The sequence below is a fragment of the Belonocnema kinseyi genome, chromosome 3 (assembly GCF_010883055.1).
Source record: "Belonocnema kinseyi isolate 2016_QV_RU_SX_M_011 chromosome 3, B_treatae_v1, whole genome shotgun sequence".
Taxonomy (NCBI): Eukaryota; Metazoa; Arthropoda; class Insecta; order Hymenoptera; family Cynipidae; genus Belonocnema; species Belonocnema kinseyi.
Window position 1 is genome coordinate 3143620 of NC_046659.1, and position 27828 is coordinate 3171447.

Consider the following 27828-nt stretch of genomic DNA (forward strand, 5'->3'; position numbering starts at 1 on the left):
CAATGGAAACTTTAAATATTTGTCATATTTATGGTCAGCCTTTGCCTGTCCATTACCTTGAACTAAACATCACTTTATATCCTGTTCCTATCATATCATAGCCGTGTCCAAGACCTAGCTCACGCCTAACATTTTTCGAGCCTAGCAGCACTTGATCCTTACACACTTTTCCGCAGATATTGAGATGAGAGAAGAAGGGGGTGGGGTCTGTCTCTATATTTATAACAGCTTAAAGAATGTGCAGGTGGGAGTAGGTCCTATTGAAAATTATCCTACTGCTGAGTATCTTTTTATGAAGGCATTGTCGCTTTAGAACAGTGTATTGGTGGATGTAATTTACAAAACTCCTAATGCTTCCTACGACAGGGAACTTGAAAATGACATTTTTGAACTTATACCTAATTATCGTATAATAACATTGTACTCACCGGTGACCTAAACTCAAATATTAATCATACCAACAATTTAACTCACTATTTAAAATCAGTGTTTTTCTCTTCCAGATTATTTATAGTTTCCCATGATACCACCCACCACATTAATCAATCTAGTACATGTATTGACTTAACGATTGTTGATTATTTACACAAGGTGATTTTTTCTACTAACTGGGTTCTCTTAAGACGACTTGGACTTATTCCTTCTAAACACTTGGCTCCTGACAACAACTTCTCACCTGCAGACATTCTGACAGCTTTTACTAAAAAATCCACACTCCTAGCAAATAGCACGGGAATAACTGTCTGTTTATTAGTTTTCAAACAAGACCTACCACCATATTCCTATAAGTGAACGTTATAAGCCGATTACGGCTTTCACTATACAGGTAAAGGGCTCCACCAACAGAAAAGCACGCCATTCAGTTTCACAGGGGCTGCAGTAATATTTCAAAACTCCATAGTGTTTGCGTGTGTTGTTGACGCAATTCTTGTGTCAAAAATTTCAAAAAAGCATATGTATTGGTTAGAAAAGACCACCGAGCGTTTAAATAAAGGGGGTAATATTCAGCTCAGATAAATGTGAAAATATTTGTCAAATTTTTATAATGGCTAACATCACTAACGCACAAAGTGACCACGATAGCTTGAACTCGGAAGGTGCCACTGCCTTTCCAATCAAAAAGATAAAGTTAAATAACGTCAGAACGAGAACACAAAATAAAAATATTTTGATTAATAGGTCGCGGTAGGGGTTTCGCGAGAAGAAGCACGGAAAACCCAACAACTAAGAACAGATCAAACAAACAAGCAGAGGCGGATTAAGATAATCGGTGGCCCAGGGCTGAGAAATTGTTCGAGCCCCCTCATCCCCCTTAACATTATTTTAGATTAAAATAATAAATACATTTATTTATTTAAATTGATTCACCGACGTATTTATGCGTAAGAAACGTGTATCATATGCAATCTATATACACTAAGAGCTTTTGGTGAAATAAAATGCTTATTCTGTTTCATAAATATATCATTTGCATTTATTGAATTGTAATTAAAGAAATTTAAATCACTCTACCTGTATCACTTGGCATGTTCTAGCAAAAACATTTTCTTTCGCGCTTTTGTCTTTGAGAATTCTTCAATTGTATGCGTCCCTGATGTTGTTCCCTATGAGAACGTGTAATTCTACTGTCTGCAAAGCTTTGCAAGTTGTATTAAAGTGGTCAAGAACCTTATGCCAAAATACAACTATGAAGGCAATTTCTAGTTTTCTCATTTATCTTTGAAGGACGGATAGTCCGAGATCCCGCTGCAAAATTCGACATGTATAATGTTAATGTAAAAATAAAATTTTGTAAACTATATTGTCATTAATTGGCCACTGCTGTAAACGGTTGCCATAGTCATTTTAATGCAAAGTTCGAAAAACAGTGTCAAAATAGCAATTGTTTATGGCTTTTTTAAAAAGAAAATATCGATTTTAATTTAAAACTTATGTCTAATTCGGAAACAGTTTCATTATTTGAAGCATATTACAAATATAATATGTAAAATATATCAAAAATGTTAGTGTATGAACAATATTTAATGTTCAGAAGTTCTTTTTAAGGATGAGAGAAAAAAAATTTCAGGAAATTAATGTACTTTAACATTTTCCTACAAAATATAATAAACAAGCTATATTCATAAATAATTCATTTACCATGTAATTTTATAGTTTAAGAATTATTTTCATTTATATAAGTGAAATATAACTGCTAGATTCTGCTCGAATCGCTGATTATTTTTCAACAAGTATGCCCAATTTATTACTCCTATAGCGGTTTTTATCAGAATTATCTCAATTTATTTATTTATTCCTAAACGGATTCAGTTCACAATAATTTTAGCGAAGTAAATAGCAGCTGACAACAGCCGATATTTTATCTCTCTACTGCCAAATTAAGTAAAAAAATCAAGCACTGATCGGCTTTATCTACATAAGTTTTGACAATTAAAATTTCTGAATAAATGGAATAGTTTTAGAATTTGACTGGGATTGCATCCACTAAATCTTATGATTAAAATGATCTGCCAATTAATTTATGATGTCCACTATGGGCGATCTATGGCTATGTCCAATGTAAGCCCACTCACGAAATCAGACTAAATCGGCTTTATTAACATAAGTTTTAACAATTAAAAATTAGGAATAATTGGAAAAGTTCCAGGATTTCGATGAGATAGCATGCACTTACTCATTTTATTAAAATAACTTGTTAATAATTTGAAATACTCTCTATGGGGGTTCTATGGGTATACATAACGAAAGCTCAATCAAGAACTCAAACACTGATCGGCTGTATCAACATAAGTTTTGATAAATTAAAATTGGGAATAATTGGAAAAGTTTCATGATTCGGGTAGGATTGCATCCACTATAAAGTAATCTTTTAATTAATTTTACTTTTTGTTATCTGGGCTGCCCGGTTGGGGCCTAATTGGCGCTCAATTATAAGTTGGGCTACGCTGGGCCGACTTCCACATTGGTTGTCCATGTCCGAATTCATTTCGCTTGTTCCTCGTATTTGGTTAGAATCTCGGATAGTTTAGTTTTTTAATAACTTAACTGAAAATAGTTTTTCCTTAGAAATGTATGTAGATACTATTTTGTACTTTTTAGCTTACAGAATCCGTGATTTGAGAATGATGAATCTTCAGTTTGATATAGTATTAAAAGTTATTTTTGTTTGCAGATTAATATGTACATACGCATCATACATATAATTTTATTTTAAAAAATAATTCAGTATGTAAAGCTATTCAAATGTCCAAAATTCGCAATCAGCAGTATAAAGTATGTCAGGGTATCGAAATTTAGCGAAAACCCAATCACTTTCGCCGTTTTTTTAATGAAAAGGGAAAAAGGGAAAATAACTAGAGACTCATATCAGACCCTTCAGCCCGCAACTCTTTTTAAAATAGAAAAGACACCATAGAAACTAGCAACAAGAAAAATGTAAATGAATTGCGAAACAGACAATCAGTACAATACGATGTAAGATAAAATTTACAAGAACCTCATCACCTTTCGTGAAATAATAGTCACAACAAAACAGGAACTAATAATTTTAAATGACAAAATACTAATAACAATGAGCCACTAGAGGATAGAATTAACTCGATACAAAACAGATCACGTAGACTCTCAACAACAAATAACGAATTCTGTTTTCACCATTTGGATTTCTATTTCCACCTTTCCCAAATAAATCTTAATCAAATTTTAGACCTTATTTGAAACTTAGATTTCCACCTGGTTTTGAACCAAATTTCCAACTTAGATTTCAGAAAAATTCCCAGTCTGGAGTCCAAAACAAAAGATTTAGGTATTCATTTAACCCTTACAACCAAGTGTTATCAATGCTTTATTAAATGACATTATAGGCTAAACTTAAGTTTAAAGTAACCTAATCAGTTAATTCCCAACAGAAAAAACCAAAAAGTAATTCAGGAAATAATTTTAGTAAACAAAATTCCTAAAATCAAAATTACGGGAATAAGACTCAAAAACCGGATAAGAATTCTAACAAGGACTCAAAAGATAAAATAAGTTCAAACTTGGACAAAAAACATGACAATAACAGAAGCGCGAATAGAAACAAAACAATCTAAATTGTTAATATATGTGTTATTTGTCATTCAAGCGGAGAATGCCCACATTACGTGTACCATCAAGGAAACTAAGATTGCGGGTATCACGACCTAAAATAGTACAACTTTATATCAAATTGCCAGAAATGTTAAATTCGGATACAGATGAGATAACAGTAACGCGTTTTTATCTACTGACTATGTTCGAAAATGGCCTCTTTCAATTTTTTGTAGCTACAGGCGTCACACACTTACTTGTGAGCAAGGAATTACTAGAAAAGATCCAAAATTGAAATTATTCAATTTTTGAACCCGTTTCGCGGAAATGGATGGTCGTGGACATAATCGGACATGCAGAAATTCCAATTATAATGCTAGGCATGTAACTGATAAAAGTCCTGCGGATGATCCTAAGCTGTGATTCAGAAACTTGGTGTTTACCAGAGTCTCCTACCAGCCATCGTATAGAAGCATACCCACAATCACCACCCCTTTCAATAATAAATAACAAAATGGAATATAAGCTTTATAAAAGTTGATAATAAGAAGAAAAAGAACCCCTACCCAATTCCACTCATAACAGAAATACTGGACACTATAAGATCTACAAAATTCTTTTCTAGAGGCTAACGGAAAAATCCAGCATTAGGTAGGGAAACATAAAAATACTACCCACTAGTAAGCCTGATCGAATGCTACAATAGAACAATAAAGCAAATATAATTAAAACATACATAGATACGATCACTCCACCTGGGATTAAAATATTGATTACTGACAATTCGCAAAAAAATAACAAAAACCTCGTGAATACACTTCACGCCAGCATTTTTAAACCTGGGTCACAAATAAAATCACTACAGTCTCTCCGAAGAAATTTAGAAAATAATAGCGAGGTAGAACTTCAGACCGTAGACAAATGGACAGATCGACTGAGAATATTACACGTAATAAAAGAAGAGATACATAAAAATGTATTATTTAAAATAGAAGATATGTTTGTAAAAAGGGTAACTAAACTGCTAAGCAAAACGGATAAAGAGGCAGGTGAACTTTACGACCAGTATGAGAGTGCTTTCATTGCCAAAAAATAATCCCTAAAAATTACAAATTAAAAAATCTGAAGGGAAAAAATATACGTGAATGGAAAATAAATTGTCCATATCATTAACAATATAAACTGACTTACATACAAAAGATCAAAAAACTAACTAGAACAAAAAGACCGTAGATAGTTTTTTTCAGAAAAATGAAAATCCCAAAATTCCCGATGTACAAAAAACAAAATCTACGAAATCAAAATGCAAAGCACAGAGAAAACTATATGCTTAAATCAAACGGTTTCAGTTGAGAAGGTCAGGAGTGATAGAATCAGATCTTAAATATCGTACCCAGTCACGTAAGGCAAATGCTTAAGAAAGACACGTACTGCCAAACCAAACAAAATACGGAAACCATAGATGAGGAAAACGAAGAGGGAGGTAAGGGGAAAGCTGACATTGGTACCGAAATAAGACTGCATCGAACTCCAACGTAAATTACGGTGAAACACTGTCTCAACAGGAAACAACCTAGAAAGTGAAAGAAAGGGCGAAGAAATTGGACAGGAAGCCAAGAAACAAGTAGAGGACCGAGTCAACTCGTAATAATGGGGATACTTCAAGAAAAGAAGAGACCAGAAAATGAAAAGAAATATTTTTGAAACAAAGGTAACACAAAATCAAAAAAGGAAAAACTATCACGACACACCACAATCAACAAGATCATACTTTTATTCTCACTACTTATTACATAAGAATACATTCAATGGAACTAACTTAGTTTCTTTTTTTTAACTGGCATAATGTTCTCAGACTTCTTGAATATATATATATATATATATATATATATATATATATGTATACAGGGTGGGCACGCTGAGGCTTACATACATGGCGATTTGAATGCTACCCGAATTGCACAACAGTATGGGAGAACCCATTATACAGGTGTATTTTCACATTTCGCACCTTTAAAATTGCATTCGGATCGGCCTTTCGGCTGAGTCTGTGCAACTTCGGATCAAGTTTATCATAGTTTCCATGGTTGCGTTCGAAACTTCAAATGGATACAAGTGTCAAAATAACATAGGTGATGTTACATAGTAATTACAAATAATAAAAGTGTTTAATTAATAATGAAGTAAGACATGTGACCTGAGAAGTAAACGTCAGTTTTCTTCTGTGCCAATAATATTATGGAATGGTTGCTGACTGACAAATACTATAAAATGGTAATAATATTCTGCGATTTTAGTGGGCGAAGAGTGAATTATGTTTAACGCATATTTGCGGCATAAAAAGGTATGTTATAAATCGACAGGATATGTTTTAAATAAAGAGAATAAAAAATTACATTCGAAAACTTTCAATTGACATTACCTTCAATTTCATACAACGATTTTGGTGAAAAGGTGAATCCGAACATAATCTCGAAATAATGACAGATCGGCCCGGCATGTTTATTATACATTCGATTGATTATTCTTTACCAAAGAATTGTTTTGTGGTTTTGTATGTTTATTATTGACAGTGTCAGCAGTAATAATTCAAACAATAATTACTTAATCATTATTTAACGATCATGACTTATTCATAATTTTAATAAGTAACACTTTATTCCTGAAACTAATAACTGATTTCCATTGTTTTTTTTTCACAGTTCGATCATAGATGAAATAAACATCAGAAAATGCAGATGGATTTTGTGCATTTCAGCTGGTTCATTTCGATGAACATTATTGGAAAATCGTTATCTCTAGACCTTATCCCAAGACTGGAGATTGGTCAGCCTAAGTTAATTCTAATTCAATCTGATGGTATAGAGGAGTATCAAAAAACATCTCGAGGTAATTTATCTTATCTGAATGTTAATCAATAAAATATTGAGGGATTTTCTTGTATTTTAGAAAATGTTTTCTCTGGAACTCATCCTAAAATTGGGTTTGATCAACAAATAAAATAAATTAGAGACTCGTTGGTGATAGAATTGTATCCGATATAAACCTAGACAAGATATTTTAGGCCAGAACTGTTATTCCAATTTTTTTAGAAATTATTCTATTTTGCAAAAATGCTATTTCTGGATCTGATTTTCAAACTGGCATTCAAGCAGCCTCGAAAATTAATTCTAATTAATTTTGATGGTATAGGTGTACCAAAAAGACATCTCGAAAAATTCAACTTGCCTGAATGTTAATCAATAAAATATTTAGGGATTTTTTTGTATTTTAGAAAATGTTTTCTCTGGGCCTCATCCTAAAATTTGGTTTAGTCAACCAATAAAATAAATTAGAGACTCGTTGGTGATAGATTTGTATCAGAAATAAATCTAGAAAAAATATTTTACGCCTGAATTGTTATTCCAATTTTTTTAGAAATTATTCTATTTTTGAAAAATGCTATCTGGATCTGTATCTTATCAGAAAATAAAAATCTTTTAGTGTAATCGAAATCTACTCGAAATTTTATTTTAGTGTATTTGATTGCGTTATCGTTTAAGCTCAAATTATGCCGTTAGAAATGAAGACAGCAATTCTGTAAATTTTATTTCAGATGTCATCTTTTCAGTTGGATGTTGTCCTATATTTATTATCGGTATCACCTGTGAAGGAAAAAAGTCGTGACAATTTTCGACCTATAAAAAGTTTTACCCATAAAAATTGTAAACAATTTTTCTATGAATAAAGAAGTTTGATTTAAATAACAGCATTCTGAAAGGGAATAAGCACCATTTTGACGATCCTTTAGGATATTTATAGTATTAAAATGGACAATCAATTGATCCTAATAACTGTTCTGGATAAAAAGAAAATTCTCAGGTTTATAGCATTTTAACATTTTTTTAAATCAACCGAAATTCAAAATTTTTAGTCCAAAAAACGCACGAGATGAAAAAAGTCAGGAGAAGAAAAACATTGCTTTTTAAAATTCCTACAAGACCGTCATAGCAAATATTTGGATTTTCATGAAAAATCGAAAATTCAAACTTGGATTGCATAGAAAATGAAAAATCAAAAATTGCATTTTGTTCTCAAACTATGTAGAATACGAGAAAAGATGAATTAACAAAAATTGTTTTCCAAAAAAAGATCTGCAATTTCGTTAAGAATCACTTCGTGATAGGACAAGTACTATTTGTTTTATTTGTGAAAAATAAAATTGAAAATAGAAAAACCATAAAAATTTGTGGAAAAACCACGAAGGTTATAAAAAAAAGATGTTAAAAAACCTGTTTATTAAAGTCTGATAAAAATCGAGCGCGTAGCGCGAGTGTCACGATGATAATTTGTACTTCAAAGTCTACAGAGCTTTGAGAAACTTAATCTGTGACTATACTTGAATAAGTTATGGACAATTCAGAATATGAAGATGCATATAAATATTGCCATATAAAAGAGATCATTTTGATAAAGTTTTATTCAAGTATTCCAAATGCAAAAAATAAATATCCGAGCGCGAAGCGCGAGGTAACCCATTATCGACCGCGAAGAATGAGATTCAATGGCCACGCACCCTAGGCGCGCTTAAACTTGCAACCGAAGTTCTGAAAGTTCATAAGCACTATTTTCACAATTCTTTCGAAGAGGCAAAAAGCGTTCTCAAAAATGAAATTTTCTATTTAGGAAAAAAAGAATACTAACAGACTCAAAATATCTAATCTTCTAAGATACCCCAGTACAGAATTAAGGCGTAAAAGAAATACTTCAAAATAGTCTTTGTTTCATCATTTTATGCTTTGATTGAAAAAGAATTGCTGACGGAGGCAGAGAATTGACGAAGATAATCGAGTGTCATGTCGAGTTTTCGAGGCTGATTGAATGCCAGTTTGGGAATCAAAACCAGAGATAGCAATTTCGAAAATAGAATAATTTTTTTTTAACTTGGAATAACAATTCTGGCCTAAAATATCGTATCTAGATTTATTTCCGATACACTTCTATGATCAACGAGTCTCTAATTTATTTTATTGGTTGACTGAACCAAATTTTAGGATGAGGTCCAGAAAAAACATTTTCTAAAAATACAAAAAAATCTCAAAATGTTTTATTAATTAACATTCAGGCAAGTAAAATTTCTTCAAATTATCTTTTTGACAAAGCTATACCATCAAAATGAATTAGAATTAATTTTCGAGGCTGATTGAATGCCAATTTGGAAATCAGATCCAGATATGGCATTTTTCGAAAATAGAATAATTTCTAAAAAAATTGGAATAACAATTCTGGACTAAAATATTTTGTATAGATTAATTTCTGATACAATTCTATCACCAGCGAGTCTCTAATTTATTTTATTGGTTGACTAAACCAAATTTTAGGATGAAGTCCAGAGAAGACATTTACTAAAATACAAAAAAATCCCTACATATTTTATTAATTAACATTCAGTTAAGTTGAATTTCTTCGAGATATCTTTTTGGTACACCTATACCATCAAAATGAATTAGAATTAATTTTTGGGGCTGATAGAATGCCAGTTTGGAAATCAGATCCAGAGATAGACTTTTCTGAAAATAGAATAATTTCTAAAAAAATTGGAATAAACATTCTGGACTAAAATATTTTGTATAGATTAATTTCTAATACAATTCTATTACTAACGAGTCTCTAATTTATTTTATTGTTTGATCAAACCAAATTTTAGGATGAATTCCTGAAAAAACATATTCTAAAATACAAAAAAATCCCTCAATATTTTATTAATAAGTCTTGGGATAAGGTCAAGAGATAACGGTTTTCCAATCATTTTATTCTTGATGTAGGTTTTTTTTTGACCAGGGAAATTAATTAATAGTTTAAGGTGTTAATTTTGTTTTTCTACTTGATCATAATCAATATTATTAAAATATTGATTAATTTTTAAAATTTTGAAAAAACGCTCTCTAGCTCCGCTGGGATATGAGCCCAGGTCCTTCAGATTGCCGGTCTGATGCTCTACCAACTGAGCTACCAAATGACGAGAACACTTTTCTCGCAATCACCTTACAAGCAGAATGTCAACGTCATTCCTTATACTTGTAAGATTTTTCTTTCTAAACATGAAATTCATATTTTATTATTGATGTAGGTTTTTTTGACCAGGGAAATTAATCAATAGTTTAAGATGTTAATTTTGTTTGTTTACTTGGTCGTAATCAATATTATTAAAATATTGATTAATTTTTAATATTCTGAAAAAAACGCTCTCTAGCTCCGCTGGGATATGAGCCCAGGTCCTTCAGATTGCCGGTCTAATGCTCTACCAACTGAGCTACCGAAAGACGAGAACACTTTCCTCGCAATCTTCTTACAAGCAGAATGTCAACGTCATTCCTTATACTTGTAAGATTTTTCTTTCTAAACATGAAATTCATATTTTATTATTGATGTAGGTTTTTTTGACCAGGGAGATTAATTAATAGTTTAAGATGTTAATTTTGTTTGTTTACTTGGTCGTAATCAATATTATTAAAATATTGATTAATTTTTAAGATAGTGAAAAAAACGCTCTCTAGCTCCGCTGGGGCATGAGCCTAGGACCTTCTCTCCGTAGCTTAGTTGGTAGAGCATCAGACCAGCAACCTGAAGGACCTGCGCACATATCCTAGCGGAGCTAGAGAGCGTTTTTTCGCAATCTTAAAAATTAATCAATATTTTAATAATATTGATTATGACCATGTAGACAAACAAAAGTTTTCCAATAATCTTCATTGAAATAAACCACCTAAAATGCACAAAATCTACCTGCATTTCCTGATGTGTATTTTATCTATGATCGATCTGTGAAAAAAAAACAATTGAAATCAGTTATTAATTTCGAGGTCATTATTTCGAGGTTATGTTCGCATTCACCTTTTCACCCAAATCTCTGTAAGGAATTGTAGGTAATGTCAATTGAAAGTTTTCGCATGTAATATTTTATTCGCTTTATTTAAAACATATCCTGCCGATTTATAACATGCCTTTTTTATGCCGCAAATATGCGTTAAACACAATTCACTCTTCACCCCCTAAAATCGCTGAATATTATTACCCTTTTATAGTATTTGTCAGTCAACAGCCATTCCATAATATTATTGGTACAAAAGAAAACGGACGTTTAATTCTCAAGTCACATGTCTCACTTCATTATTAATTAAACACTTTTATTATTTGTAATTACTGTGTAAGATAACCTATGTTGTTTTGACACTTGTATCCATTTGAGGTTTCGAACACAACCGTGGAAACTATGATAAACTTGATTCGAAGATGCACGGACTTGGCCGAATGGCTGATCCGAATGCAATTTTAAAGGCGAGAAATATGAAAATACCCCTGTACAATGGCTTCTCCCATGCAGTTGTGCAATTCGGGTAGCATTTAAATCGCCATGTATTCAAACTCCAGCGTGTCCACCCTGTATATTTATAGTTTGTTCTATACTCGTTAAAAATATAGCACTTAGAACAACTAGACTTTTAACCAAGATGTACAAGATAGAAATTAAGTCAAACCAAAATTCAACCACAAAAAAAAACTCTACTCACTTACGATTCCAAACGACAACGTTTCCTTTATTTCATACATGTTACAGGAACCCGGAGACATAGTGTATAACTGCAATCGAAAAATCATGAAGAGTACAGCGTTTTTTCAAAACAATCTTGGGCAAAATTTAGAGACTTTTAAATGGCAATTTTGTAGCAATCTCATACCCACGCCAATTTATATTATAAAGTACACAACTCTTTTTGCAATAACAGGCCCTTCAGGCGCAGAAAAAATCTACTTAACTTTAAACAATGAAGCAAAGCATACGCACAAGGGAGTTGGGAATAAGTCCACTGGAAAATCAAGAACCTACTGGAAATTACCGCAAATACCCGGGTAGAAATTATAACTTGGTTCTTAAGAGGCCCTGCCGCGATTTCCTATTTTCTATCGAAGCCCTAAAGTGGCAATCTATCGAGGTTGCAAGCGAAAACGTCATGCTCAGCTAGTGAGGTCATCAGTAGGCAACCCAATGAGGGCCTATTAATAGGGTCTTTATAGAATCTAAATAGTCCCTCACACATTATTATTCAAAAGCGTATGCTATTGTTTCTTATTTTGTTGATTCAAATAAAATATTATTAAATTATTTAAAAAATTGATCATGCTTTAAATTCTGAAGTGTGATGCTGTGGTTGCAGTAATATTAAAGTTTAACCCGCACATTGCCATAATCAATTACCAGAAATTTTTGATTCAAAGAAAAAATATATATTAATCCAATTGTAAAATACATTTTCTTTGCAAAAGTTAAATCCAAAGATGACACACACTTCTCCGTTTTCTCGTATTTTTATTGACATTCGATTATTAACTATACTCCGCCCGTTATTATAAGACTAAACTTATTGTTAAATTTGACTAGAGAAGACGTATTACCATTAACTAAAGACAAACGTAGTTTATTAAAATATCCGCAAGCGCCGAGAATCGAACGCACGCACCACAGGCTTATAAGTCGAACGCCTAAGCCCCATAGCTACGATGTCACACTGAGTGCGGTATCATAGATGCTTGACGGCATTCATCTGAAACTTTAGAAATTAGGAAAAAAGGTTTTTGAAGCTCGATTCATTATATATGATTTTTAAACGTACTTACGTGATTTCAAATTAAATCGATCTTTAAAAAAAATTCTTTTCCAATTTTTAAAGCACCAAATGTTTTTAATTAATGCTCTTTTTTAAATTTAGGTATAATTAAACATAAGAAAATTAATGTACTTTTTTGCACTCACAGCTGTATTACCCGTTTTACGTGCCGAGGGCTTTACAAGGTTCCCGCGAGAAAATAATTAATTGATCGAAATTATGTTTTAAATATATCTTAATGAATAAAGCTTTTCATCTAGTTTAATTAAAAAATATAGTTCTAAAAAGTAAGTATATAAATAATGTAAGACAAGTAGCACACGACAATAACCTGTCGAGGGCCAGCAGGGGGAAAGCCTAGATTCTTCTAGCTAGGAAATCTGGCTGCGGCCTCGTGAGAGCCAATATTTAGTTTAGGCATAAGGAGGCAATTTCTACACGGGTAAAACTAACCATGAATGGAGAATAAGGAAAAATAACGTTGAATTTTATGTATACATTGATCCCCAAACTATAACAGAATTGGACAGAGAGCATAGACAAATTTCAGGTACTATATACCCGAACCCCTGCGGAGGAGGGGCGTGTAACAAAATTATTACTAAAAATTAAAACTGGAACGGCCCTGCACGAAAAGGTTGCCAGCCCCTCTGGTAAAAATGCCTAATAGAATACCATAAAGAAACCTATTGCGTGTGCTATCTATTAGGTTCTATTACCTTTGAGAGAGGGTTTTGTATGCCTCCTCTATGTGGTTTTTTATTTTGTGTTTAGATATTTTCAAACTCGATACGATTAGGATTTCATGTATTGTATATTAGCTACTCGCGATGCTTTACCTATCGGGTGCTACATGGATCCTAATTGGCTTTTCTATTCAGTTTTAAAGTGGTGTTAATATCCTCAGTAATAAATTTCATAGGGCTTTGATTAGGATGTGATGTGCTGTGTATTCAGTTCTCGCAATGCATACCTATAGGGACCTAAGCAGCACCTAAACGGATTTCCTATTTGGCTTATAATTTGTTTTATATGGTGCGAAGTAACTTTCAAAGTACACGGAGAAAAATAATTTGAGAAACTTTACCAAACTCAGTTGAGCAATGTCGGGACATATGGACACTTTGATAAAGTTTCATTTCTAGTTGGGTAAAACGAAATTCTATAATACCTCATTCACAAACATGAAAATGTGACACATTAATACCAATGTCTACCGAACTGTACTTTAATTAATACTGTAATTCGTAGTTGACATTTTAATAGACATAATTGCAAAATATAAACGATAGATAAAGATTAATGTACAGTTCGGTAAAATGAGGTCGAGGAATCGGTAGAAAATATAAGAGGGTTTACAGGAAAGTCACGAGGGAATGACTGACGCTCGAGAAACTTTAATTACCAAAACCGAAAGGTTTTGTGATAAGGTAAATGAAAGGTTATTTTACTGAACCAATAAGTAACCTTCCACTGATTGTCAGTGACCCATTTCTAGCTATTTGAATCAGTGGAATTTCACTGAAAATCAATAAATTTCACTGGTTTAGGTTTAGAGAGTAACAATAAATTGATGAGCGGATTTTTAAATTTATGAGAAGTAAATAAAAACATTGGATAATTTTCTATTTAAAATTTTCTAACCTTAAAACCCTCATTTATTTAATTTTTAATGCTTTAAATGTTTGCATCTTCTGATTTTTTAAATCTTTTTGAGGTAAAATATTCAAGCCATTAAAAATGAGCATTAAAAACCTGAAAATTAAGTTTGTATAAAATCTCTAAAATTAACTTAGGTTGAAATTTCAGGAACTTAATAGAATATGCAAGCTAACACGCTTTGCAGGATTTATTAATTATATTGCATGAAACTTATGTACATAAAAATATGAATAACACACATAACTTGAGAAAATTTTGAATATCTCTTCTTGATATATAGTAAGTCTTTATTCAAGATTTGCAATTAAAGATACTTTAATTTTTAATATGTGTAATTTATTATGTAGTTTCGAATGTTTTCTCACATACTTCAATTTTAAATACACAAAATTAAACACTCTACAATATAAAAAATATATAAATAAAAATGCTGGATAATTTTGAAGATCTAAACTTAAGTTTTCAACTCTACATCTTCCAAATTGAAGAAATTGTTATTGTGTATCATCAGAATTGAAACTGTTTTAATGGTGAAACTTGCATAATTGTCAAGGTTTAATTTGAAAAATTAAAAACTTTTCAATTTTAAAGATGTATAAATAAAAATTCATAAATTTGAGTGATTTTTAAGATAATGAGTCATGTTTTAAATTCTAATTCTTCCTGATTTAATAAATGCCCATTTATAAAATGTAAAAAATTCGATTAAATTGTCTGAATAATTTTTGCTAATGATTAATTAAATTGATTTATTTTTCAATTCAATTAAATGGTACCGTATCATTTAACTCAAATTTTGATTATACCATTTGAATTCTAAATCGAAAGAGTGGCTAGATTCATTTGACTTCGCCGATACTACATTTTCAGTAAGATTTTATAGAAATATATATTATTCTCTTGAATACAAAATTTATAATTGTTGAGTAATTGTCAAAAAATTAATTTTTTACCTACGCTCACCTCTGCAGCCTTATCCATTCAACTGATTATTACGTATTTTATTGAGAAGTTTGCACACATATTGCCAATACATGCTGGAAAATTTTGTCTAAATCTAGAATAGTTTTTATAATTGGACCATTTATGACATTTATGAATTTTTGTTCATTACACTGAATACCTAAAATTTTTTAAACTATTCAAGATATCAACAATTTAAATTTTTAATTACAAATTTTAATTTCAAAAAAAATATAATGTTTTGGGAATATAAAGAATTTATTTTACTGAACATTTTTGTTCATTTCTTACAAATAATAAATTTCCTCATAAATCAATTAAACCCAGCTTTTCCTACTAAATACGTGAAAAACAATGATCAAAAACCACTAAAATGGCAGCACTCAGGCTTATATCAGGGGCGTCAACTTCGACTCATGGTACTTACATTTTAAATTTCCTAATTTAATGAAATCTTATTTTATTTTGCAATTGTACAAACTAATATTTTTTAAAGAATACAAAACGACAATGAGAACTGTAAGTAATTTGAAAATTCAACAGCTTTTTCCAAATTAGAAAATTAGTGAATATCTTCGAGGTGTTTAGTACTTGCATACGATCCTGAAAGATTGTGGAGGCGATGGAATTGATACTGCGTGACTATCGGTTTACCAAACTGTCGAATAAAGCCTAACGCAAGAAAAATGAAAAGCTCGCTTACAGTGGGCAAACTTTCATAAAGTATGCAGAAGATTATAACATTAATTTTTCTCTAGAATCCACTTAAAACTTTACCAAATCTTTAAGTAAATAATACATTTTTCCCTAGAAAGAATAACCGAAATTTATCATTATGTAACCGATTTTATGGGAATTATTGTCATTGCATGATTTAAAGTTTGCTTGACATTAGATTTGCAAACATTACTTAACAATCATGAAACTTTATCCAATTTTTCCTGAATGTGTGACAGAATAGTTTTAAATAATTACACCAGGTGTATTAATGATTACTTTTGAAAATCTTCACTGTACATTTGAAAAATTTAATCTGCGTTATTAAAGTTTACCGAACTGACATTTATTCTTTAACATTTCGTAAGACACCAATTATTACAAAAATGTCCAACATTCTCCTTTTGGTCCATATATCCCAATTATACTTGAAAGTTCGGTAAAGATTCCTAACCAACTTTTCTCCGTGTATATCTAATTAGGATCTAAAGTGTTTTGTACTCGGTCCGATTTTTCAACAAAAAACAAAAGTTGTTTCTTAACAATGCGCGCTCTAACTCATTTCGCTATCGATTCAGTTGGATGTTGGTTACAAAATTTTGGCCACGATTAATGAATAGTTCTAAGGCAAATTGAAAACGTTCGTGAGACATTAATCAGAAAATTTATTTGAAAAGAATTTATAATTAAATTTTACTTATTTAAAAAACGGCGCGATATATATTTAAAAAAATAAATAATTAATTTAAAAAATAATTCTTTCTGTATTAAAATTCATTATACCAAAAGTCTTCAATTCATACAATTATTTAATAACACTTTATTACACAGTTTTTATTATGAAATAACAGGTCTTACAATTTGTTTCAAATTTTTGAAACGAAGAATCGAATTTCACTTATTTCATAAAAGGCTCAATATTTTTGGCCTTTAAATATTCACAACGTTTAAAAATTATACAAAAGTAACAAAGAGAGTCAAGTGCAAACGTGTTTTAATAACCTTTATGACAAATGGATAATTTTAGGCTATACAAAAACTTCCCGAAAACGCACAGTTTTCAATTTATCCAATTATTTTATTATACTTTCTTATTCACAACAGCTTCATAAAAATGCAGTTTTTTATTGATATAATTCTTTCATAACACTTTTCAACTTGGCTTTTAATTTAAAATCACAACCCCTATTTAATAATTGAAAATATGTATAGCTTATAAAAGCACATTAGCTACAAATTACAATTTATTTTAATTTCCCTTTTAATTTGCACAATGCACATTGTGAAAAAACTTGTTTATCAGAAATATATTATGTTATATCTAGAAACTTAGCATTTTAATCCAATTAATTTGATTCCGATTATCCACTTAAAGTCCTTATAGAGCCTATTAGAGAAGCAATTTTGTACTTGTGCAACTGCCGATAAAATACAACCTAATGGATGCCTAAAAGAACCAACTTGAAAGCTGCACTTTGAATTTTAATCTAATAAATATAATTTCGATTAGCTGTTAATAATCATAATACAGCCTATCTAATAAGCAAGTTTTTTCTTTGTCAAATTAAAAGTAAATTAATACTACATTGTTTCCGATTAGAACCTATCAGAAAAATGTATCAAAAAGAATATTTTTTACGAAAGCCTGATAGAACGGAGAAATATTTTTTCTATTCCGATTTCCGTCCCAATGGTAGATTAAACACAGAAAATATTCCGTTAGAATCCTAATTGAAACAGAAAACTCTTTAAGAACCATTAAAAACCATATAGAACGGCAAGTGGATCCAATATAAAGTTTAAAGGTTTTCAAGTAGGGTTGCGACAAAGCAGAACCAATAGGTTCCTATTAGAGCCACTTTGGAGGCATAGCCTTGAGTTTCAATACGAATAATTAAATTCCGATTTGCCAGTAAAATGCTTAATAAAACTTCTTAGAGAAGCTATTTTGAGCTTCCACCATTCGCGAGAAAGCAAAATCATGTAAATGCCTCGTAGAGCCGATTTGAAGGCATGAATTTTACTTTTAATCCGATTAATTTAATTCCAATATTCCATTCAATTGTCTGATAGAATCTCTTAGAGCAGCAATTCTGAACTTGTGCACCCATAGATGGTACTCGCTTACGTTCTCGGAGGATACCCCAACCCTTTTTGGACAACGAAACCACGATTGCCTGACAACGCTTCCAGTGCCTTTCCTACTCATTCCCGAGGCCCATCATCAGTAACTCTCACGGTACCTTGACTTCACCGCCTGGGTGCCAACCACCAACACTCACCCTCTCTTGGCTTCGAGGCCTGCTTCGGGCTATTGAGACAATTTTGACTCTGAAAATCACTGTTGTAAGTTTGGTTGAATAAGTCACAGTTAAATTTAATTTCTCTAGTCTTCATTGACTTCATTCGATTCTCGACACTTCAGATCCTCCACCCTTCCCTTCATTTACGAGATACCTCACAAGATTTTCTATTAAAAGTCCTAGCAGAACCTGCTAGAGGAGCAATTTTGAATTCTTGTCTTTCGTAAAAAAGCAGAACCTAATAGATACGTTTAAGCGACACTTTCAATGCAGAACTTCAAATTGTATTTCGATAAATTCAATTCCACTTTCAATTAGAAGCTTGATACAACCGAATGGAGAAGAATTTTTTACTTTGAAACATTTGCCAGTCACGTTTCAGAAGTCATGTTTAGAAATATCGAATAAAAGCTATTAGAAACCTAATTTCAGTAAAAAGCGCTCAGGAATCACTTAAGACCATATAGAAACATATCTGCTTCCTATATATTTCGAAATGCTTTTTATTAATAACCTAATAGGCATTTTTACTAGGTCGTATCCGAAATAAGGCGAAACCCTCCAATTACTCTTGCTCTTGGCGGCTTCCCTTCTCCTCACCACGTTACCACGTCGGCCCTCGATTCTTGGGTACGCTTATCAACTACCCGACTACGGTCGTCACGGGCCACTGTCGAACTCGGGACATCTCATGCAAAAATACTGTGGTAACACAACATTCTAAAACCATAAGATCTTTTTAGATGGTTGCTCTGCCGCGCCACGCCGCCGGACAGTGAGGCCGAATGAGATGTCCGTGGACAAATTCACTGTTAGCCCCAACTATTCGACCAATTTTTAATATTTTGTCTTAAAATTTTGGGAAATGATAGCGATCATGCTGACGGACGTACCTGCACACGTTTTTTGTGGGTTAAATCCCCAAAAAATTAATTTTGCTAAATTTGATTAATTTACATGACGCTTAGAAATTAGTATCGATTTTATAGGTGTTAGATTCCCCCGGCTTTTTTCCTACTCAGGAAGAAAGAATCCATAGAAAAGACGAGTCTGTGAATTGCGTCTCAGTCATTTTCAGATTCAGGAAGTTAAAACAGAATCGGTTTGCGACTATGTGAATCGGTCATTTTCTCAAGCAGCTTCGAATCTGTCATTTACTGCAATGACCACTTCAATCAAGGTTATATTGAATCGGCTTCCTTCTTTTTGGATGAGACCGACTTTTTTGGCGTGAAGCTGCCATATTTCACATGATTTTTAAAATTTATAAATTATCGAAAGATTAAAAGAAATCATGCTCAGGTCTACTAGATTCCTTTTGCTATTTCAGGCATTAGTCTTTTATGGCATATAAGTTAATCAACAAAATTATAAGGACTAAAAGTCCTGAAAAAGAAATTTGGCGGAAATTTGGAATTCCAGTGACAGATACCCCAAGTGCGAAGTTACATACGACCCAACATTGGCCCATAGTCGGCGAAAATATTGCCGAAGCTCGGCCGCCATTATCGCGCCAATGACGGAATGATAACTATGGCCTGTACTTGGCAGCCAAGGTTTGGCTACCATTGTCGGCCCAACACTGGGTACCAGTATTGAAGCAAACCTAGCTGCCATCGTCGAGCCATTGCCGGATTGATAACTATGGCTTTGACTTGGCAACCAAGGCTTGGCTGCCATTATCGGCCCAACACTGGGTACCAATACTGCTATAGTCTAAGGTCTAAGGATATGAAGAAAAAGGTGCTTAAAAATAAATATTGATTACGAGTACTTTAAATATAAATATTAATGGTCCTGTTTAGATTGAATACATATATTACATTTTGAACATTATATTACAAAAAAATTCTAACGCTACGGGGTATCGAACCTACATCTATATACCTAAATCTAGCGCCTAGCAATCGGGAGTGTTAACCACTGCGCTGAACCGACAAGTTGAAGCTCTGTGAAAAAACCATCCTCATAAGCTGCAGTTTAGAAAAGTTAATGAACCAAATTTTAAGCTCTCTTTTTCTAATTATTTATTATTATGCGACGTTGTGTAAATGTAAAATACACAAACTGTGAACACGAATATCAATACAATAATTTTTAAATAAGTAATGTAAATCGATTAAACATTAAACATTAAAAATTTTTAATGACAGAACTTAACAAATTTCATCGTGAACTTTGACAATTTTTCAATACGTTTTTTTTATCTTTCGTGTAAGATTTGTTTATTAGGTACTAGAAGTGAGACTTGGCGAAATAAAGTGCCGATTTTGGGCCAAGCATCGGTGGAGGAACGGCAAATATAAATAGCCAAAATAGGCTGTCATCACTGGCTCAACATTGGGCCGATTTAAATGAAACCTGGTTTTCCGTTGTAAAAGTAATGTACCGTCACTGGGCCAGACTTTGGCTGATCCTCGCAAAACATGGTTCCCCGTACTAAAAGTGAGACTTGGCGCAATGAAGTGCTTATACTGGGCCAAGCATCGGCGGATGGTCGGCAAATATAAAAAGCCAATATAGGCTGCCCACACTGTTCAACATTGGGCCGATTTAAATAAAAAATGTTTTGCCGTGGTAAAAGTAACACTTGGCCTAATAATGTGCCGTCAATGGGCCATACTTTGGTTGATCCTCGTGAAACATGTTTCCCCGTACTAAAAGTGAGACTTGGCGCAATAAAGTGCCGATACTGGGCCACGCATCGGTGGAGGATGGGCAAATATAAATAGTCAATATAGGCTGACAGCACGTGCTCAACACTGGGCCGATTAAAATGTCAATATTGCCCCAATAACTTTAGCCTACCTTTGTCTGACAAAATTGAACCAACACTGGGCCGTATTCAGCTCCGACAATTCGCACTTGTGACGCCATTAAAAAGCCTTGGAACCCCATTCAACAGAAGTGAATGGATTTTTCTATGCTGGGTAGATCCCTGCACACTTTTTTTATGGGTTAATTAAAAAAATTTGATTTTGCCAAAAACGTGTGTGTATATTTCGAGGTTATGTGTGTTACAATTCTCTTCCATAATTAATTTAGAGTGCTTACCGACAGCATCGGTTAGACAGAGAACTACATTATCGGAATGACAAAGAAGTGATAAATGACCCTAACCTCAAAATTATGCACATGCATACAATTTTTATTTAGTACAATAAATATTTGTCGTGCTATTATCCCTCAAAAAAGAGTCCCGGGACGTCCGTTATGATATTTTATAGCATCTCTAAATTCAGTTTTCAAGAAATTTTCATTTTTTTAGGAAAAAAGCTCTTAAAAAGAAAAAAATTTCGAAGTTACCATTTTGTGTGTATTTATCCAATTTATACCAAAGTACACAGAATTATTGGGGAAACCTGTCTTAAATGATGTCTAGCACTATCAGATATTAAAAAAATTATTCACAATTTTTATAATGAAAACTAATTAACAAAAGTTAGATTTTTAGTAAAAATGATATGTAGCTACTTCAGATGTGTGTTTTCAATCTGAGGAAAAATTGTCGATATAATTTATAAAAAAATAGAGACCATTTGTTAATTATTTAAAGAAATTTTATAAGCAAATGCATAAATTCGTCATTTTTAAATAGATTTGTTTCGTTTTTTAACAGAAAGGACAGTAAATATTTTGCTTATATCTTTTTTGTGTGAATCTTTGATTTCAGATAATTAGTGTTATTTGTTTAAAAGAAAGAATTAACAAATGCATAATATTGTCCTTGTTCACTAAAAGAATTCGTTTTTTTCTAAACAACTTTATATATGTTAAAAATACATCTTCATATGATACTTGGTTATAAAAAAAAATATTTTATATTTGTTCAAACAAGTTAAATAAACAAATTAATTGCTTTGCCATTTTTCAACATATAGATTTCGTTTTTTCAGATGAATAAATTCCTAATGTCTTGCTAGTACGTCTCTAGAGTTATTTTTTATTAATAATGAACTATTATTAATTGTGTTTAAAAATTTAATAAACAAATGCATAATTTGGCCATGTTTCAGTAGATAAATTTAGTTTCTTTAACACAATCAATTAAATGTATATAACCAATGGGCCTTTATGGTGATATTTTTCTATTAGACAATAATTCTTAATTTTTAAACAAACTTAATAAACAAATTACTCTGAGGCCGCTTTTTATTGAAAATACCATATTTTTTATGAATTCGATTGCAATTTTTTTAGCAAGGTCTCTCTGTTATGATACTGGATTATCTGGCAGGACATGTTTATTATTTTAACAATTATTGATAAAAATCAGTCGAAATTATGAACGCTTAAAAAACTGTCAGTTCTTTTATATCTGTCCAATAAAAATTGTGTTTCTATAACATATTCATCCACCCACAAGTCAGTATGAATTCTTTCGGTTAAGATAATACAGTATCATAACAGAGAGACTTTGCTTAAAAATGTTGTCGATTTTAGAAAAAATATGGTGTTTTCATTAAAAAACGGCCTCAGAGTAACTTGTTTATTAGATTTGTTTAAAAGTTATAAATTGTTGTCTAGCAGCAAAATATCAAAGAAAATGTCGACGCAATCTTAGTTATACAGTGAACTTCCACTAATGTCCCCGCTCGCCAATGTCTTCGCGCACCTAGTTCCCATGTCCCTATACACACTTATTTCCCCGTGCGCAGTTCTTCATAGAATGTATTTTCTCAGTCATATTCCATTCTTTTGTCGATTGACGTGCTTTCAGTGTCCCGCAATACAATCAACTGCCCAAAATTTGAGATGAGAGTACCCGATCTGACACACTAACAACGAATTTATTTCGTGGCACTGAAAGATATATAATCGACAAAAGAATGCAACATGGCTGAGAAACTAATTATACACTTGAGAAATATTTCTATTGAGGCCTTTATAACTTACCGTTGCAACCTTTCTGGCGGCTGACATTTCCACCTATCGTAACATAATACATTAAAAAATGCAGACCTTTATAACTTACTTGTAATTTTAGATTATTTTATCCAGAAAAGTTGTCTACATTCCTATGTCAAAGATATTATACGTATATGAAAAGTTGTCAACAACTGTGCTAACCTTCCTGACACTTGCACCCATTCGTCCATGACTGTGAGGTCATGCTGCAGTACTCAATATGCCGCGAAATATTTGAGTCGCTTTTTGATTATATTATATTAATTTTTAGTTGACAAATTGTACTATTTCAAGGAAATGAAAAGTCAGTCATGCTAACCAATCCCATTCTAACCGACCGCGACTGTTTCAACTGCGCATATGCCGAAAAGCATTATATTTGACAGTATATCTTTATTGATTCAAAATAGACCAGCGCTCTTTGGCACATGCGCAGTTGGAAAATTTGTTTAGTGGGCGTATCGATGCAAATCCGAGGCAGCCAATGAACGTTGCTGGACACAAGTATCTTGACGATTCTCTGTAAAGGTGGGGGCCCCTCGATAGGGGGACATTCGTGAGTGTATACGGTTTATGGCGGGGACATAGGTGGAAGTTTACTGTATTTACATGATAACGGAATTTTTCCCGCCGGGGGATGCGGTGGCTTTTGAATGGTTGCGGAAATTCTGGCGACCAATTAGGAGTTAAAGTAAACAGATTCAAATAAATATCCGCCGAGTAGCAAAGAAGGCGGCGCGCCGACGCACCACCAATCACAATTTCTCAAAGCGCCGCCACAGGTCAAAAGTCTGTCGGCGCAACGCTCTAGGTCTTGTACATTTAAAAAATGTGGACGAAATCAGGAGAAGGCGCAAATTCTCTTGATTTACTTGCGACAGAAGTACCCCCTTGAAGAAAGCGGTCAAGTCGATTTGACTGTAATTCAAATAGTGCTCATATTTATTCCAGTCCTTAAGAACATTATGAAAGAATAATTAACGAACCCGTGCAGAAATCGCCAGGTTTTGTATCGCTACGCCACCTAGTTGGTGTTCAATGAATCTGAGAATAGCTGTGTAGTTGTTTTGAACAGTATTCACAGATATTAATACCAGGTGCATTCGGAATATTTTGGATCAATCAAATTATTGTTTTAAAATGCCTAAAGTGAAAAGCAGTACACTGCGAGTTTGGAAACACCGTGCCATTGGAAATCGACAAAACGTGCAAAGTGTTAATAAAGAATAGTATATTTTAAATAAAAGATTTTGAAATGTTTTGTGGAATTTTATTGTATTTAAATATGCATGGACTAAGTTTAACGTGACTCAAGACACAACATTGAAAATATCCTAATATACATTTTTTCTGTGAGAATGAATGTTTTTAAGAATTTTTGTGGTATTTGTCGTATTGCCAAGGAGAGTTACATTTAATAATTTTGCTTTTTCTGAATCGATCCAAAGAAAATCAAGATTCATTATCTCATTCATAAGTGAAAAATAATGTAATTTTAAAAGTCTTCAGTAAAGTATCTAGTCTTAATCAAACAATAAAAGTAAAAATAAAAATTTCAAAAATTTGACAAATGAATATTTATTATACATATTGATGGTTTTTGCACGCTCGAAAATATTTATATGTTCTAAGATTACGAAATTAAAACTAAAAATACTACGTGCACTAATTGTTTGTAGACATATATAGGATGTAAATTTGAAAAACCATGTGGAATGTGGAATTGTAAACATAACCTGCACGATTTTACAAGATTTTCAAACATAATATAATTTTAGGTAATTTTTCCGTTAAAATGGGAGTACTATTTCTCCAATATTTGTGGAAAATTCCCGAATCAGAGGCAGTATTTTAATGATTGATTGTCATTCTTCCAATTACTGTAAGAATAAATAAACATAACGTTTCAGGAATTTTTCCACTGACAAAAATTTTCGAATTACGTTCGCGAATAAGGAAATCATACAAAATTATGGCAATCATTCAGATTAGAATATTATATTATACTGAATTTCTTCGTTTACGAATAAAGAAACGTAATCTTTAAGAATAAAGACTTGTATATTTTTTAGAACAATGTTTCCAGACAGATTGGGGCTGAGAAAAATTATTTTGTTCATTAGACCCTTATTAAAATTCTCAATGTACCTATGTTTTCTATTTCTCTCGATAGAAGCGCTACCTGTATCATCAATAATAATTCTCATGCTGATATTTAATTGAAAACTTATTAAAATAATTTTTAAAACTAATGAGCGTGAGTGTAATATTCAAAATGGTAAAATGTTAATCAATTATTATTTTAAAGTAGCAGATTATTTTTGGCGTTGTTATTTACTACTGACGCGCCCAGTGCTGGGTTAAAGATGGTGCAAAAATCCACCAATCTCTCCCTAATCCACAGGAGATTCTGAAACTTAGTGTTTTTCGACTGTGATAAATATATGTGTTAACTTAGTTTTACAATATTTTTTTCTATTAAAATTTAAAAAATTTAAGAGTACTATTAATTCATAAGAAATAATAAGGTAGTTGAGAAGGATAAACACAGGCCTGAAAATATCTTAAGACGGCCCTGAATCTAAGTTTTTTCCATCCAAAATTTCTGAATTGAACCCTTCAAATCAGAGGGGGAGGTTGCAAGATACCACTAATTTGAAAAGCTGAAGTGCGTACGGCACTCATTTCTCAGTTTTTGACCTGACCCAAGCAGCCGTTGCCAGACATAGGGCCCGAAGCCCCCTCCCCCTGAAATTCCGCGAATCCTAACATTTTCCTATGGATGTGAAAAAATCTAAACTATTACTACGTTTTTGCCCCCCCCCCCCAACCAAATTTCTGGCTACGATTTTGGATCCAAGTGCAGTAGTGAAATGACCGCTTGAGTTCCAGTGCAAATATAAAAACGATAAGTTCTATTATTATTAATTTTTATATTTAAAAGAGGTAGAAAATGAGCAATATTTGCATAACTTGTTCTAAACTCTAAGTTATAATTTTTCAAGAACTTCCCTGTGCGAAAATCAAGATTATAATCATTTAAGAAGAACTTCCCTGTTCCGAAATTAAAGTTGCAAATATTTAAGGATATTTTTATTCAAATTTGGGTATTTCATTCAAAATTAATCTTTTTTGGCATAAAATTAATCTTTCGGGTTAGAAATTACTTTTCTTATATAGTTTTTTTCAATCATATCATGTTTGTTCGAATATCAATTATCTTCAGTTTAAAAATTCAACTATTTTGTTCGAAAATGTCTGTAATTTGTTAGAAATACATCTTTTGAGGTAAAATATTGTTCTTGTTGGTGGCTTATTTACCTTTTTAGTTGAAAATGCAACTAGTAGAATAAAAATTTCATGAAAAATTAAACATTTTTTTTAAGCTATACTTTTCTGGCAGAAATTTTTTAGGACATTAAAAATTTATTTATCTTTGGTTGAAAATTTGTTTTCTCATTAAATTTTTTTTTAAACTAAATTTAACTAAATTTTTTGTCAAACATTTTTTGTATTGATATTCTTATTTTTGGTGGAAAACTACTTTGTTGGCTTAAACATTTTTTAATTTCGTTGTTGAACGAATTAGGGCAAGACGTTACATAAAAAAACTTATATTTTTAAGATTTTGTAATTCATCTGAATGTTTATAGTAAAAAATTTTTTAACAGTGAAAAGCTTACAACATGTCGGATATGGTACTAACTGTAAAAACATTTCAAGTGGTTAATTTCATTCGTGCTGGTAGACGTCCTTTAACACGACATGTTGACATCTCGTTATTTTATTGGATTCGATTTAATAATGAAAAAAAAAGTTTGTCACAAAGTACATACCCGAACCGTATACCGATGAAAGAAACGATTATTTTTATAATCTAATACGAAGGAAGGCGGATGCACCGGAAGATTGGCCAGAATATCCCATTCAGATCATTGGACATGCAGATTAGTTTTAAAGAATTTTAACTGTACGTTTTTACACTCCTTCATAATATCTATATTTTATAACAAATTGAAAGATTATAAAAAATATATAATTCGGGTTTGTTTGGATAAAAATTATTTATATATTCACTGAATATTTCACTGTTTCATTTTTTTATTGAAAATTTATGTTTTAAATTGAAAACTTATCATTTCTGGTTAAAAAGTTTTCTTGCTTAAAAATGTTACCATTTTTGTTAAGAACGCAACTGCTTCGTTGAAAATTATTCTGTTTTGGTACCGGGTTGAACTATTCTGTTAAAAATTCGCCTTTTTTGTTGAATTTAACTGTTTATGATTATAAGTAAATCCTTTTTTGTTGAAATATTAACATTTCTTTACTAGCTATTACGTGTTCTTTTGTTTTTCTGGTTAAAAATGGATTGTTTTATCTAAAATCTCAGCTATTTCCTTTTTGTATAAAAATTTTTCCTTCATAAATTGAAAACTAAACTATTTCCTACAAAATGCATGTATTGTATTAAAAAAATCGACTTCTTGATTGGAACCTAACTGGTTGAAAATGTCTATTTCTTCGTTTTTGAAAATGACTTGTTTTTTACTGGAAATATAATT

At 31.9% G+C, this 27828-nt stretch overlaps 1 protein-coding gene across 7 annotated transcripts in view; it reads right to left on the minus strand.

Moving 5' to 3' along the window:
- The window catches only part of LOC117170201 (plasma membrane calcium-transporting ATPase 3), a 1035667-nt gene that overhangs the window by 171319 nt on the left and 836520 nt on the right, over positions 1 to 27828 (minus strand). For 2 of the 7 annotated variants that reach the window (XR_004466741.1, XM_033356810.1), the window contains one exon: positions 1513 to 1746. The exons of the other annotated variants lie outside the window; for them this stretch is intronic. Coding sequence is in view for 1 of the 2 variants with exons in the window: in XM_033356810.1 (XP_033212701.1) it covers positions 1714 to 1746 (33 nt within the window). In the remaining variant the exon portion in view is untranslated. Of the gene's footprint in view, positions 1 to 1512; positions 1747 to 27828 lie in introns of those variants that run through there. 7 annotated transcript variants of the gene reach the window in all.